Source organism: Sinohyriopsis cumingii, chromosome 6 (assembly GCF_028554795.1).
Source record: "Sinohyriopsis cumingii isolate HCF-2022 chromosome 6, ASM2855479v2, whole genome shotgun sequence".
NCBI lineage: Eukaryota > Metazoa > Mollusca > Bivalvia > Unionida > Unionidae > Sinohyriopsis > Sinohyriopsis cumingii.
Genome location: NC_142966.1, coordinates 115,317,590 through 115,333,223, shown reverse-complemented (window position 1 = coordinate 115,333,223; position 15,634 = coordinate 115,317,590). Strand labels below are relative to the sequence as shown.

At 34.6% G+C, this 15,634-nt stretch overlaps 1 protein-coding gene across 2 annotated transcripts in view; it reads left to right on the top strand.

Annotated features, from left to right (window-relative positions):
• LOC149797780 (vesicle-associated membrane protein 7-like) overlaps positions 1-15,261 on the top strand; it is a 41,908-nt gene extending 26,647 nt beyond the window's left edge. Inside the window, exons 9-10 of one of the 2 annotated variants that reach the window (XM_089962729.1) lie at positions 1,911-1,992; positions 9,526-15,261. In XM_089962729.1, the coding sequence (XP_089818855.1) occupies positions 1,911-1,979 (69 nt within the window). In that variant the 3' untranslated portion in view covers positions 1,980-1,992; positions 9,526-15,261. Of the gene's footprint in view, positions 1-1,910 lie in introns of both variants that reach the window. The other variant, XM_089962728.1, reaches the window with a different exon arrangement.
• Positions 15,262-15,634: the final 373 nt, after the last annotated feature.

The following is a 15,634-nucleotide window of genomic DNA, read 5'->3' as shown; positions in this document are numbered from 1 at the left end:
CTCCTATTTTCTCAGTTCCACTCCTGCCCGAAATTGTTTCCACTAATTAATATGGAGACATATTTGGGCTGATGATTTGGTTATGTTTTTTTCCATCACTTACATTTCCACAACGTTGAAAAATGTTTTCACTGAATATTTTCTTTATTGATTACAAGTATCATTCACTTATCTATTGATTTAATGGAACACAAATTGAGTAAATTGAACACAAAAGGGAACATTGTTGCTGCTAACTACATTTCAGATATATAACTAACTGGAAGAAAGACAATCAGCAAATCAGTCCAGTTTTCTCTACTCAGTCTGAAATGACACTTTGTCACTGTGTGGATATGATCTGCTTTGTGTGAATTTGTTTAACTGTAGATATATTCAGGTCGATAACAGCTGTGTCTGGGAGAAAATCTCCGCTGTTCATATAGCTAAGCGATCTAGGCTGAATGCCACTCTTGAAGGCATAGGTTCAGTTTCTCCTTGTAGAACTTGCTGACAGGTGAATCCAGGGGTTGCAGATATTGCATGCATGAAACTGGAACAAACAATGGTATTATATGCATTTACTTTAACTGAGACAGCAGCCTCCCCACCCCCCATGATATGCGCTGAAAACATCAAAATATGCTGCTGTCATCTGATCATACAGACTAATGGGTCGGAGAGTCACAGCTAGAGCTTTCTTAGAATAAAATAATCTTGTTGGCAGATTGAATTGTAGAATCCTTCTTGATTCATTCAGTTTCAGATTATGTCTCAGTCGCTTGAAAATTCCACTTCTTTTGTCAAGCACCTGTTAGCCTTTTGGCAAGCACCTGTTAGCCTTTTCACCTTAGATCAGCTGGGATAGTAGCAACAGGCCTGATTTGGATGGTAGCAGGGAATGTTGTGATTTCTCTCTTCATATCCAATTATTATGTGTTGATAGCAGTCGTAAAGAATACTGAAATGTAATTGCAGTTTTAATTACAGCAGTGGAATTAAGTTTGTTTTCTTGTACATGCATAGGAAAGGAAAGTCAGCATCTTTTATAATGTGGGCAGTTAATAACAAATAACCTTTTGTTGTTGTTGTTGTTGTTGTAGGGTTTAACGCCATTTTTCAGCACACGATAGGCTATACATGGCGACCAGTATTAATGGTGGAGGAAGGACCCGGAAAAACTCCGGAAAGAACCACCGACCCACAAGAAGCTACTGGCAAGCTTTCTCACATACCCACATTAGCCGAATCTGAGACTCGAACCCATGCAGACAGAGGTGAGATGGCAGCGATCCGTAACGGAGAGCGCTTTAAACCACTCGGCCACTCGGGGCCCTACAAATAACCTAAATAATGAACAAAATTACTGCAGTAGGGTGTAATGAACCGACTTACTGCAGTAGGGATTAAGCCTATTTGCTTGGCAATGCATGTAACTAAATGTTCGTATAATATTATTGCTCTATATTGATTATTTTTTATAAGTGACAAATCTACATTAATATTAAGTACCCATGAATAAAACCACAAAATTTAATACCTGCAAAGTTATAGCAATTTACAATATATCATTTGCATACATTATTTTTCCATATTCAAAACAAATTTGTGGTGTACTCAGCAAGCATGTAATGCTTGAGAATAAATAAAGAATTCTTCATCTTGAATGTTGAGAAAATCAAAAGATAGCCATAACAGCAAATATGTAAATATTGATGTCAGATGATGATGATGATTGATGATGACAAATGCATTGATAGTGGGAATGATAATGTCGAAAGCAGAGGCAATGACCACAACTGTAACGATGAAACTGATATTAGTGATGGTGGTGATAATGATGATGCCACAAAGAAAACAAATTTATGAAGAATAAACTTGGTAATATTAATACAGAATGTTGTTAAATATCCAACTTTCCTTTTTTTCAGGTCATTTTGTATTTCATCATCTCAGCTGCATGTGGTGGCTTGGATTGGCCATGCACGAGGAAGAAATGATTCTGTTCTACAAGTGATCACATTATTGTTATATATTTGTTGTGTTCATCTTCAATTTAAGATGAATTGTTCTTGTTGCTAATAATTAACCTATCAGAAAAATGTTCCAGCTACTTTTTAACTTACCTTTTCCTTTGCAATCAGTTTTTCTTTCCTTGTAAAATAAATACTGGAGATTCACACAGGACTTGTAAATATGTGGTGAAACTTTCTTGAAAAGTGAATGAGGAAGGCTGAAGTTATAAACATTGAAAAATTATATGTTATACATAGGGCAAACTGCACAGGTAATCCAATGGGTTCCTGATAAACAGGCTCAGATACGTAGAAATGGTAAACCGTTCCACCTGCTGGGCAGTTAGACTGGTCAGTATGCACAATTACATTGATAGCCACCACTTTAACCCAGTTATACTAGTGTTGAGTCCAGCAGAATGCAGAGATGTCAACCCCTGTGAACTTCTGTACTTTATAAAAAAAATTTTTTTTTACCCATTTGCCAATACATTATGGATCAAATCGAATCACAGATTCTGATAAAGGATTAAATTATCATTATGTAGATGGTATCCTTACAATAAGAACACCGATCAGCCATTTCCATGGTAGCTTGGAAAAGGCTGAGTGATGTTCCAATTCAGTACTGTGTATTGAATGAAAACAGAACCAGAACACCAGCCAAGTCACATTCCTAATGCAGCATCTGATTGGCTTCTTTAGTGCATGTTAACCAATCAGTTTCTGCATATCATTCTTCTTCTCCAAGCCTAATGGTGCACACAGGCATGCAGCCTAATCAAACTCAGGCAAAAAGCCTCACAGAAGTTAAAAATGGAGTGCACTCAAGAACAGCCACATAGCATGCAGATGTGTTGATTTGTTTGCATATTACAAGGTATGCAACTCTAATAATATTAACATAAGCCATAGTGGAAGATGTGATGGGCTTACATACATCAAGAATTGGGAAGATAATGAGAAAGAATAATTTTGTCTTGAATATCAGATCATAAAATGGCCATTTTAGAGTGAATTTTCCTTTCACTTGCTTGTCTGAGAGTCTAGTGGACACAAATATATGTAAAAATGATTTTTGGGGGGGATTGGATAAATACCAGTTTTATTTCAGATTTGAAATTTGAAATTTAGAGATTTTGGTCTAGATGAGAGATTTGTGTTAGTGATTACATTTTGAGGGTTGGCAGCTTTGGGAATGCATTATTAAATAAACAAACCTTTAGAAATAAAAGCACTTTCTTTTTATTACAGACAGCATTTTATGAAATACTGTGAATTTAATATTCGTCTTCTTTTACATACAGGTTTTAGGGATTTCATGATAAAATGGTATTTTTGTTGGTACTTAAAATAATTTATTTGGGAACTGGTCCTATTTGCCAGAAGTGTCATATTTTCACTGGGTCTTTAAAACCATGAAATCCATACAAAATTGTTACCCTACAGAATTTGGTACCCATACAAATTTTTGCTCAACAAAAATTGGTACTCCATGAAAATTGGTATCTCTCAATGCTTCAGTACAACACTAAAAGCAGCATCAATTAAATTAAGGTCAGGAGACTAGTTTACACTCGAGTAACTGCAGTAATAAGAAAAGATTCCCCTGTGTGAACTTCCAGTGAATCAGTTATGCAGATTATTTTTTGATCATAAATTGAATGTATATATAATATTACTATAGAAATAATGGTTCAATCACACAGAATACCTCTCCATTGTTATTATGACCTTCATTTTATGGAGTCATAATGAGAGCAGAGTTTATATATTGTAAAGATTCTGCAATTACCATCATATATTTTGGAAATCTGTTGTAATTTAAAAATCCTTGATTGGTTCATAGCATCATTTTAATTGATTATACTATGTTTTTTAAATGATCCAAATACCTAGTAGACCAGAATACACATTACTTGCTGACATGGCTTACATTCATCTGTGACATTTTTAGTAATTACATATGAAAGAGAAACGAGAGTTGTAAGATTTTGTCAACAAACTTTAATTACTGTATATACTCGCTTATCAGTCCATAAGTCAACCCCCTGAACAGATAAAAACATCAAAAGTGCATGACCCATGCATAAGTCAACCCCCTGAACAGATAAAAACATCAAAAGTGCATGACCCATGCATAAGTCAACCCCCTGAACAGATAAAAACATCAAAAGTGCATGACCCATGCATAAGTCAACCCCGTGAACAGATAAAAACATCAAAAGTGCATGACCCATGCATAAGTCAACCCCCTGAACAGATAAAAACATCAAAAGTGCATGACCCATGCATAAGTCAACCCCCTGAACAGATAAAAACATCAAAAGTGCATGACCCATGCATAAGTCAACCCCCTGAACAGATAAAAACATCAAAAGTGCATGACCCATGCATAAGTCAACCCCCTGAACAGATAAAAACATCAAAAGTGCATGACCCATGCATAAGTCAACCCCCTGAACAGATAAAAACATCAAAAGTGCATGACCCATCCATAAGTCAACCCCCTGAACAGATAAAAACATCAAAAGTGCATGACCCATCCATAAGTCAACCCCCTGAACAGATAAAAACATCAAAAGTGCATGACCCATGCATAAGTCAACCCCCTGAACAGATAAAAACATCAAAAGTGCATGACCCATCCATAAGTCAACCCCCTGAACAGATAAAAACATCAAAAGTGCATGACCCATGCATAAGGCAACCCATAGATTCTAGTCTATGTCACAGAATGCACAAAGTGAGTTGTCATTGAATTTTTTTAGGCAAATCACGTTACTAAAATTATTATCTTCAAACCTAACAAAAAGGAAAGTACAAATATTAATTTATGTTTCGAAACAAAGAAGTAAAATTTATCTTAAATGCTAAGTCTTAATTTAAATTAAAAAATCGTCATACTAAAATCCTGAATTATAAAAACTCGATCATTAGGATCCTTTAGAATCTGACTCAGTATCGGAATTACCAAACAGTTCATGAAACTTGGTGTCTGTTATGGGCATGCTGTCATTGTAGATGCCATCAATGTCATCAGAGTCATCTGATATTGTGTCATGCTTCTCATTCTCCTCATCATCATATGATTCAAATATCATCCTCAGTTCCTTTTTTGGCATTGCTGATACAGCACTTTTTAAGTGATTTTAATCATTTCCAATGGAATTGAGTCCCATGCATCCTTGACCCACTTGGCGACCAAGTTGATGTTTTTTTCCCCTTTTGTCTACTTCACTGTGCCTGAACTAACCCATTTAGACCACATTTTCATCAGCTGTCTTTAAATGGCTTGTTTAGGCAGACATGAAAAGGTTGTAAAACTGATGTTAAACCTCCTGGTATCACAGACAATGTAGTTTTCATTTTCTTTACGGCCTTTTTGACCTTGTTTGTCTTGTGTGCTTGAAATATATCCCAGACAAGCATTGATGGTTTCTGAAGAAGTACACCTGGTTTCTTGTTCAGAATTCCTCCAATCACTCAACCATACCACTTTCATCCAGTCATCCCTTGTTATGTGAAAAAATGATGACACCAGCAGGAAATTTCATGCTCATCCATATATCTGACTCGTGATAGTTCGAATGAGCACTCCTTTCTGCATTGGATGATAAACTTTTGAAATGATTCAGTTTTTTTCTGCCAAGTCTTTTGGTAGTTTTTATGCTATTTTCATTTGCTGCCTGAGACACAAACCATGCTGGTTCATAAAACGTGAACACCAACCGACTGATGAAACAAATTTTGAATCTGCCAACTCATATTTGCCATCTTTCACCATTTGCATATCATGCAGACGAATTGCGGTTCATTGTGATAATGTATCTGTTTTGTTGTCATTCACTTACAAAATCAATGAGTTCTTTCTCCAGTATAGAGAATGAGGCGATCCCAGTCCAATGAGCCTTCTTTGTTCTTGGCATTTGTTCTAATGTTGTTTTGCTTTTCTGCCATTGTCATACTTGCATCTCGTTTATACAAAATTTGCATGTTGCAGCACAGTTATTTGATTCTGCATATTCAATAACTTTAAGTTTGAAGGCTGTATCATGAGCAGAATGCTTTGTTTTACTTCCAACACTATTCATTTAACTGATCGCCATAAATTTCTAGAAATATTAAACTGAAATAACTTTTGATATTGGTAGTATTCCTATTTATACTTTATCCATGGGTGGTTGGTTGTCAGTTTGTATTGGATAATTATTTATCATCATTTCATTTTTTGTTTTTGTTACTAGCGTGATTCAGTGAGAAAAAATGTGATTGGTTATCAGAGTGGAGTTCGTTCAAGCATGTGTGACAGTTAGAACTATGAGTAGAAACCATGACTACTGCCTTATCTCGTTAAACAATACATGAGAGAGTTGATATATAAATTCATTGGCATTGTGCAACAAAACAAATCCATTATCCCAGAGGTGTTATGTACCACAGATTAAGTAAACTGGTAGTTCAGCACTCTACAGCTAACAAACAACTTTGCTTTATAGACAACTAAACAATAGTAGAAGATAAATAGTGATTATGTGTGCTCAGGTTTTTCAGTACATCAGGTATGCTTTTAACAAAATCCAGGTGGCTGTCTTTTGCTTCCAAACACACCTGTCAAAGGAATCCCGTGATTGTGTGTGGTCAGGTTTTTCAATACATCCGGTATGCTTTTAACAAAATCCAGGTGGCTGTCTTTTACTTCCAAACACACCTGTCAAAGGAATCCCGTGATTGTGTGTGGTCAGGTTTTTCAGTACATCAGGTATGCTTTTAACAAAATCCAGGTGGCTGTCTTTTACTTCCAAACACATCTGTCAAAGGAATCCCACAAATTATAAATTGAATAATTGATCACACCTACTCGTATACTCCTACTTGCCTGTTATTTGCCTGCAACACAAACCCTCACGGAGAATATCATTTTGGTTGCTTTAAGACTATCATACTCGGTACCAAAATGTTACTGTCATAAATACCTTCAGAATCATAAATATTAATTTTTGTATTTAGTTTCTTTTCAAATTAACACTGAAATAAACTAGCATTCATTTTTAAAGTACTGTAGAGTTTAATGATCACTGATTAGTTGAGGGTTAAACACTTGATTGAGATGTTACTAATATGGTGGTTTTCTTGAAAATTACACATTCAACCAAGGCTCATAATACATGCATGTTGCATTTTTGGGAGGATGGACATGTATCCGATAGAAGTAAATTATGGTAGTATCTGTTTTTCATTCATTGTCCTACCTGTTAAGTTACAAAAAATGTCAAGACAGCACATATATGAGCTTTGTGGCATCATTAGGTCTTTGGCAACATACATTAACAATAAATACGGGTGATGAAGGACAAAAAATTAAAAAATTTCAACTTTAGACCTTGGCCTTCATATAAGCTGACCCCCCACCCTTTCTTCCAGGCTTTATTATTTTTCTAAATTATTTGGTTTATATGTGAGTATATATGGTATATCCATAAATATTTAAAATAATGTGAAGAGTGATCATAGACTGTACGGTCTAAGTCAGTAACAGGGGTATAGCATTTAAGTTTTGTGTTGATTAGTGAAATCATTGTACATAGTCAATTCTGAAAATTTTGATCATTTGCTTTGTGGTTTACTGAACAATTTGTAATATTCCTTGATGATATATATCAGAATACGATGATCTATACAAAGATGCATTTTGAAAGAAAGAAGACTTGCTAAAATCTGTGTACTCCAGTTTCATTAGCTCAGCCTCTGTTTATCCAGCCAATGCTTAAGTACAACACTAAAAGCAGCATCGATTAATTTCATGTCAGTGTACCAGTTTACAATTTATCTTTCATAAGCTTGAGGCTGTCTTGTGTTTCTGCAAATCAGACCAATCACTGTTGTGTTTTGTCTGCTAAGCTACAATAGAGAGAGTCGTACAAAATAATTTTCAATAAAATTCTGCCAAAATTATGATTGTTTCTTATCAAGTGTTGTATATATAGGTTACTTTCCTGACAGTGATGGTGGCAACATCAGAGCTTAAAATATGTGTCAATGCATGGTGCATAGGTGACACACATCATAGAAGTATGTACATAGCATGGGGAACAAGTGACAGACATTATATTATGGTTTACAAGTGACACACATCATAGTGTGGTGTACAATTGTTGCATACATCATTCTTTTGAAACCTAATTTTAGGTGTGATCTGTTTACTCCCTAAGTGGAAAATTTTTGCTGGCATCAGATTTCCAATCATTAATTTGTTCAATAAATAAGACATCACACTTTTTCATACTAACGAGGGTATGATGTCATTAGACATCTGAAAGGATAAAAAAGAAGTGCAATGTCTTATATAAAGGACTAATTGTTGATGGGAAAGTTTGGGCTATGCTCTTGGCTCAGTTATACAATTCATGTTGTATGTTTGTAGCATTTTTATCAGCGTCTTGAGTTTTTTTAACTCTGCTCTTTAAAATGCTGCTTGTGTAGTGTTACAAGTGAGGACATCAATACAGAGTATCTTACACTGTGCTAAAAGTGAAGAGGTATTTAGCCTATATTACATAGGTTTGTTAAAGTGTTATAAGTGAGGACATGATACACAGAGGTATGTTTCAAAGTGTTATAAATGAGGACTTCTTATACTGTATGTGACAACACAGTCATATGACGGTATCTTGTACAAAAAACAACAAAACTAATTTATTTAATGGTGTGAAACCACATTTAGTTGGTTCTCAGTGAATGCAAATGATATAAATAACAATGATAAAACTAGTACAAGTTAATGTAATGGAGTCCATGCCATTGTCCATTTTATATGAAGAACCATGTTATACTGGGGTTTTATAGTGATGGATCACTGAACTTGTTTTATCTTGTGAACCATTTTATATTTGGGTTTGATAGTGAGGAATATCTGAACTTGTATTATATGAGGAACCATGTTATACTGGGGTTTTATAGTGATGGATCACTGAACTTGTATTATATGAGGAACCATGTTATACTGGGGTTTTATAGTGATGGATCACTGAACTTGTTTTATCTTGTGAACCATTTTATATTTGGGTTTGATAGTGAGGAATATCTGAACTTGTATTATATGAGGAACCATGTTATACTGGGGTTTTATAGTGATGGATCACTGAACTTGTATTATATGAGGAACCATGTTATACTGGGGTCTTTGGGTAAGGGATCACTGAACATGCATCTTTTCTATTGTATTTAGCATTGAATTTTCATTGCAAAAGTAACTGGCAAATAATTTGCTGTGATTAAGATAGTATTTATACCCAAAAAGTTGAGGATTATATAAAGCATAATAATGATGTAATTTTTAATTTTTTAAAGGAAATTGTTTAAAATTGAATAGAATATATTTGTATAAAACTTTTTTCTTTATTTATTACTTTATTAGGGCAGAGGGTAAAAATATTTTGATTTTCCAATGAAAACTTTATAGATATGATGAAGTTATATGTTAATAACATTATAGATATATATTTACTTGTACAGTCTGTTCTTTTTACAGTGAATGGCCAAGTTGCAAGCAGTTTTGTTATTATATCAAGTTTGCTGTTCTTTGGCTCGGCCTATGTGGGTATGTGTGAAAGCATGCCAGTAGCTGCCCGTGGGTTGGTGGTTCTTCCTGAGGTTTTCCAGGTTCTTCCACCACCAGTTATACTGGCTCTGTGTATAGCCTATCATGTACTAAAAAATGGTGTTAGGCCTGTATACAAAAACAACAAAAAATTTGCTGTTATATTGATATATGCAATTTTATTCATCATGAGTTACCTTTCTTGTTAGGCTGTACACATCATTGAAAGAGAAAGAAGAGAAAAAGGAAGGACAATATGCTTGTTGTATTTTCTAATATTTTCTTTCATTTTACCCACAGATATTTATTTCAGCTTTCCTTTCTGACAAATAATTCTTTTATAAAATAAAAATGACAATGATATGAGTAAAATCTAATTTCTTTTGTAAAGTAAATTCCAATGCCATTTAATGAAATACATATATTAATACTGAAGGTATCACAATATTGTTTGATAGACACCTGGATTGGTAAATAGAAAATTCAGTCTAACTGACATTACTGTTTATCAGTCTCACATGAATAAGCAAATATGAGTTTTCATGATGTATTTGAGCGTGTATCAGGAAATAGTCTAACGTGTTTTTATGTTCTAATCCATTGGAATAATCCAAGAGAAATGAATAGAATGGACTTTGGAAAAATGAAATACTCCAGGCTTTGTTAAAACACAAATTTCACAATATTCAAGGAGCACATTAATCAGTATCAAGTCATCTAAGTACACAAACCATGATTGATTTCTGAAATTGATTCACACTGCAAAAGTCAATGGCACACAAGTTATCATCACCAAATAATGGATTAGCATCTGACTTCTCAACCACCTGTTTCTCTTTATCATCCTCATTATCACTTATGATCTGTACTTCATGAATCTGACAATCTAAACAATAGTACTGTCACTGAGCATTTCCCCCATCTAAATCGGCTGTGATGTATTCCATGGCATCCATGTGGGCTTCTGTAGGTGGTTGGTGCAGCAACTGCTGGTCATATTATTTCAGTCCAAGCCCTGTCATGTACCTTGTAAATGTTCATACAGAAGTTGACTTTGGTTGAAGTTTTTACAGAAGCATTTGCCTGATTCACAAAAATTATTGCAATTTTAATAAAGACATTGTGTTCTACATTTTTCTTAGTGCACTGAAAGAAAAGATGAAATTAAAGCTTCTTTTAGTAGCTCTTAAATTTGTGGATTATTCCTGAGTCTATGGATTGAACATGTAAGGCATGTTGGACCTGACAGATTTTCAATATCACATTTTTAGCTAAAGTCCATTACTAGTATGGCTCGTAGCGTTGTCCAATAGTAAAATCACATTTTATATCCAAGCTATATGCTCTTTTTGATGAAATTTATAATACAGTCCTGGAATGTACTAGCTATCATCCATGCCATTTTGTTGCTTTCTTTGGTAATGTAGACACTAAGGTCAAAGGTTCATTCAATACATTGTGCTGATTTGCCAGTAACTAGGGATCAAAGTTTATCTATCCCTGAGGCTGATCCTTACCTAAGCTCATTGTCATTGGTGTAAGGTTTGGACTCGCAGCTTCCCTTTGAGTCATGTAGTATGCAGTGTTCAATTATTATATCACTGTTGACAAGTCGTTGAAAATTGAAAATTTGCATCCATTTACCGATCCCTACGAAGCTGTTTAATCTTTTCAAAAAAATTTGATCTGTCACATATGAGGTCATATATACAAAAACCACATGAATAAAGCTTTTTCAGTTTTTCATATTTCGTTGCTCAGTGCCATATAACATCTTCATTGTCCATGAATGTTATTGTTGTTTTATGTTTGTCATGCAAAATATCACTGATGATTGATATGCTCACTGTTTTATTGCACTGTTTAGAAGAATGGCTGGCAATCTGATTTTAATTTTGAATGCAATTTGGATGACGTTCCTCCAAGCACTTATTTACTGATTTACAAGATTGAAAATGTAGTTCAATTTCTTTTATGTTAGAGGTTCAGACATCATTGTAAGGGGTCTTGAGTGACTAGTGGTTGGGCACTCATCTTTACAGATCTCTGATATATTACCTCTGTTGGTGTACATAGCATGTGAGGAAGCTTGCTAATAGTTTCCCACAGGTCAATGGTTTTTCCTGGGGTTTTTCCAGGTTCTTATTCAACCAGATATGCTAGACATCATATATGGCCAATCTTGTGTTGAAAAATGGTGTTAAATCCAAAGCAACAATTTTGTTGTAAACTTTGATGCAATCATGTAAACAATTCATGAAAACCATTTGTATTAATTTATTCTGACATATTTTCTTGGATCATCAGACCAGAATATGACAGGTATTTATTTTACCTTTTTCTCACTTTTTTTGGAACAGTAGAGCTGCCAAAATGCTGCCATCTTGTTATATGTGATCATGTCAAGCCCCTCTGTTATCAGCACAAGTACTTGGTGTATTATACAAACTTGGTCACATCAGGGAGTTACTGGTAGATCAGAAATCATGACTGATGACTTCTCTTTACAGTAAGGAATACGACCTGATCAGTTGATTTCTGTCAGATTAAGACTTGGTCAGTTGATTTCTGTCAGATTAAGACCTAGTCAGTTGATTTCTGTCAGATTAAGACCTAGTCAATTGATTTGTGTCAGATTAAGACCTAGTCAGTTGATTTCTGTCAGATTAAGACTTGGTCAGTTGATTTCTGTCAGATTAAGACCTAGTCAGTTGATTTCTGTCAGATTAAGACCTAGTCAGTTGATTTCTGTCAGATTAAGACTTGGTCAGTTGATTTCATTCCTAGGGACAGTGTAGCTGTAACTTGGTTTACATAGGTAATTTTGTACATTTGTTAACAAAGATCAACGCTATTGTCAGACTACATAATTTATATTCTGTCCTAACAGTAAACTAATGTGTTTTCCAAATGTTGATGTAATGAGATTTGACTATCTGCTGTGTTTGTATTTAATTCAGATTGTGAAATTGACTGTTGCTGTTTCAAAATTAATGCTTGAATGAAAGTTGGGTTGTAATGTCACGTGACAGTCATGCTTATTAATATATGCATGTAACTAATGTATGTATATAACAAATATAAGTACAGAACTAATATATACATGTATATAAATCATCAGTATTACTGATGGATGGGTGAATTTTCTTAAATGTTTTCAGTGATGAAATAGGGTGCATTAAGAGAATTGAAAAGTAGTTACTGTGGTTTCGGTTTTGTGGGTTTCAATTTTTGTGTTGTGTTATAAAACAAATGGTGGGTACTTACATTCATTGATTTATCTGTCAAAGGTTGCAATGACTGTAGGTATTTCATTTCATCAGTCAACCTCAGCAGACATGAGCAGATGTTGATGAGGGTTGGAGTTAGCAAACATGAACAGATAATGGTTGAGTTTAGGTTGGAGTTGGCAGACATGAACAGATAATGGGTTAGTTTAGGGTGGAGTAAGCATGCACCAGCCCTGTCTAAAAAATGAGTAAAACAATCAGAATATGTACAAGAATAAGTTTTCTTTACATTTAAATGCTTACAACTATGCCCTGGAAAGACTAAAAATGCAGGACCTTTCTTTTGAGAGCTTTGACCAAAGGTCCCCAGCTGAGGCTTCAATCCACAGACCTCTTGCCTACATGTATACGCTCTCCTCCCCCACTTACAACTACAAAAATTTATATGTCTGGATATGCCACTGACAAAAAAACTAAAGAATTCAAATGAAGAAATTGGCTGATAACAAAGGGTGGTTGCTTGAATAGTTGAAATAGAGTGGTCCAACATTCCAACATTTTCAACACTGGGGACCACTTGGACCAAATATGTCAAGTTTGTGGACCATAGGCATATAACTGTTTAATCAACTGCCACTAGAACATGCAATTTATTGGGGGGGGGGTAAATTTCAAAACCTCACCAAATGTTTTATAAATTCTGAACAATTCACATTCATTATTGAATTTACCATTAAACATGTAGATGTAAAGTTGAGGTTTCTGACCTGTAACATCAGTGACTGCAGTGGTCTGAATAAGGTGTGAAGACATCCTTTCATGTGGTCTCATGTACTTTTTTCCCTGAGTTGTTTCTAAATATATTTTAAAATGTGGTGGACTTGTTTAGTGAAGATTTAGAAACAAAAAACAAATTAAACTTCTAGAGGCAGTTGATTACATATTTTTAACTATTGTAAATACAAATGTAAACAGGTTTGGGTAAATAATGGCATACCTCATTTAATATTTATTTCAATGGTTTCATTGCCATTATGTGCCAAATACGGAACATGAGATAAGAATTGGATCTTCAGTGTTCTACATTTGTCCAAGTCTTCCAGCAGTCATTTGACATGTATGGTAATTATCATTCCAAATAAGCTCAAGAAAATTTAGAATTACCTACAAATATATTCTACAAAAGTTAGATCTTACAAACCTACTCAGCAAGTTTGAGTATATCTCATGTCTAAAGACTGTTAGGGTGCAATCAGCCAGAACTGGTCTGATCCTGCTGCATTCATTCTTTTTGTAAAAACAAGCCCTGCAAATGAAGAATCTTATATGAGGGATGTTGCAACAAGGTTTTACAATGATACAGAAAAGTGGGGACTCGTACTGTGGGATGTTCTATCAAAGCTGTAAAATGATACATAAAAGTGTGGCCTTGGACTGAGTGGTGTTTAAACAGGACTGCTATAATGATACATGAAGTGGGGACTTGGACTGAGGGACATTCGAACACGACTGTTACAGTGATACATAAAAGTGGGGACTTGGACTGAGTGGTGTTTAAACAGGTCTGTTGTAATGATACATGAAGTGGGGACTTGGACTGGGGAATGTTTGAACACAACTGTTAGTGATACATAAAAGTGTGGCCTTGGACTGAGGGATGTTTCAATGACTGTTACAGTTCTACATAAAAGTGGGGACTTCGACTGAGGGATGTTTCAACGTGACTGTTATAATGATACATAAAAGTGGGGAATGGTGCTGATGGATGCTCCAGCAAGATTGTAATGATAATACATAATAGTAAGGAGGCTTGTACTGAAGGTATAACAAGCCTTAAAAGTGAGGATTCTTATTATTCAGGGTTGTTCCAACAGAACTAATTTAATGATGCATAATAATGAAGAGTCCTAACAAGCAATAAAATTGAGGATTCTTATACTGAGGGATGTTCCAACTAGGCTGTGGTATGATGGTTCATAGAGCACAGGAATATGGTATTTGATGATGTGAAATTGCCTTTTCATTGGTTCTTGTTAAACAGAATGAGTGAAATCATTAAGTAGGAATGATTATCCAGAATTCAGAGCATTGAATTGGATACAAGTCCATGCCCATGTTATAATACGTGCATCAGTAAACTGAGTTGCTTTATAGTGAGGGCAACTGTATTTCTTGCTTTGGAGGTGGGTGAGTTATTTCCTGGATTTAAGTGAGATTTCACATGACAGTAGCTTAAAAAAAATCACCCGTCTGAAAAACCTTGCATCAAGATGTATTATTATTCGTCTATGGATGTTGTATCCAAACTCATTGAATTTCTCATGTATTAGTGTACAATTCTTTATCTGACTTTATGTAAACACATACTATATTGTGTATGTTGCTGGATATTTTTCCACTTGTATATACCTAAACATTAAAGGAATTTTTGTTTGGATTATGATTAATCTTTTTTTTTTTCTTTCCTTAAAATTACTCATCCATACAAAAATTATGTCTTTCTGACCTGATTTACAAGATTGAGTGACATTTGTGTTCAGCTTTTCATGCATTGCATCCTCAATATATTGGTTCCAATTTCACCTATGAACATTTGAGAATAATAACGCAAATCTAGATCATTACATCCCAATTTTATGCTTCAGTGACTTTTATATTGTTATTGCTGTTTGTATATATCCTTAATAGTGTGAATCCTATTTCGTATACACTAATGAAACTTAGTATGTGGATAAACATTTATCAAAGTTACTCAACCGTACAAGAACTTGAAATGTATGATACAGTTTTCACTTGTCACTTTTGTATTA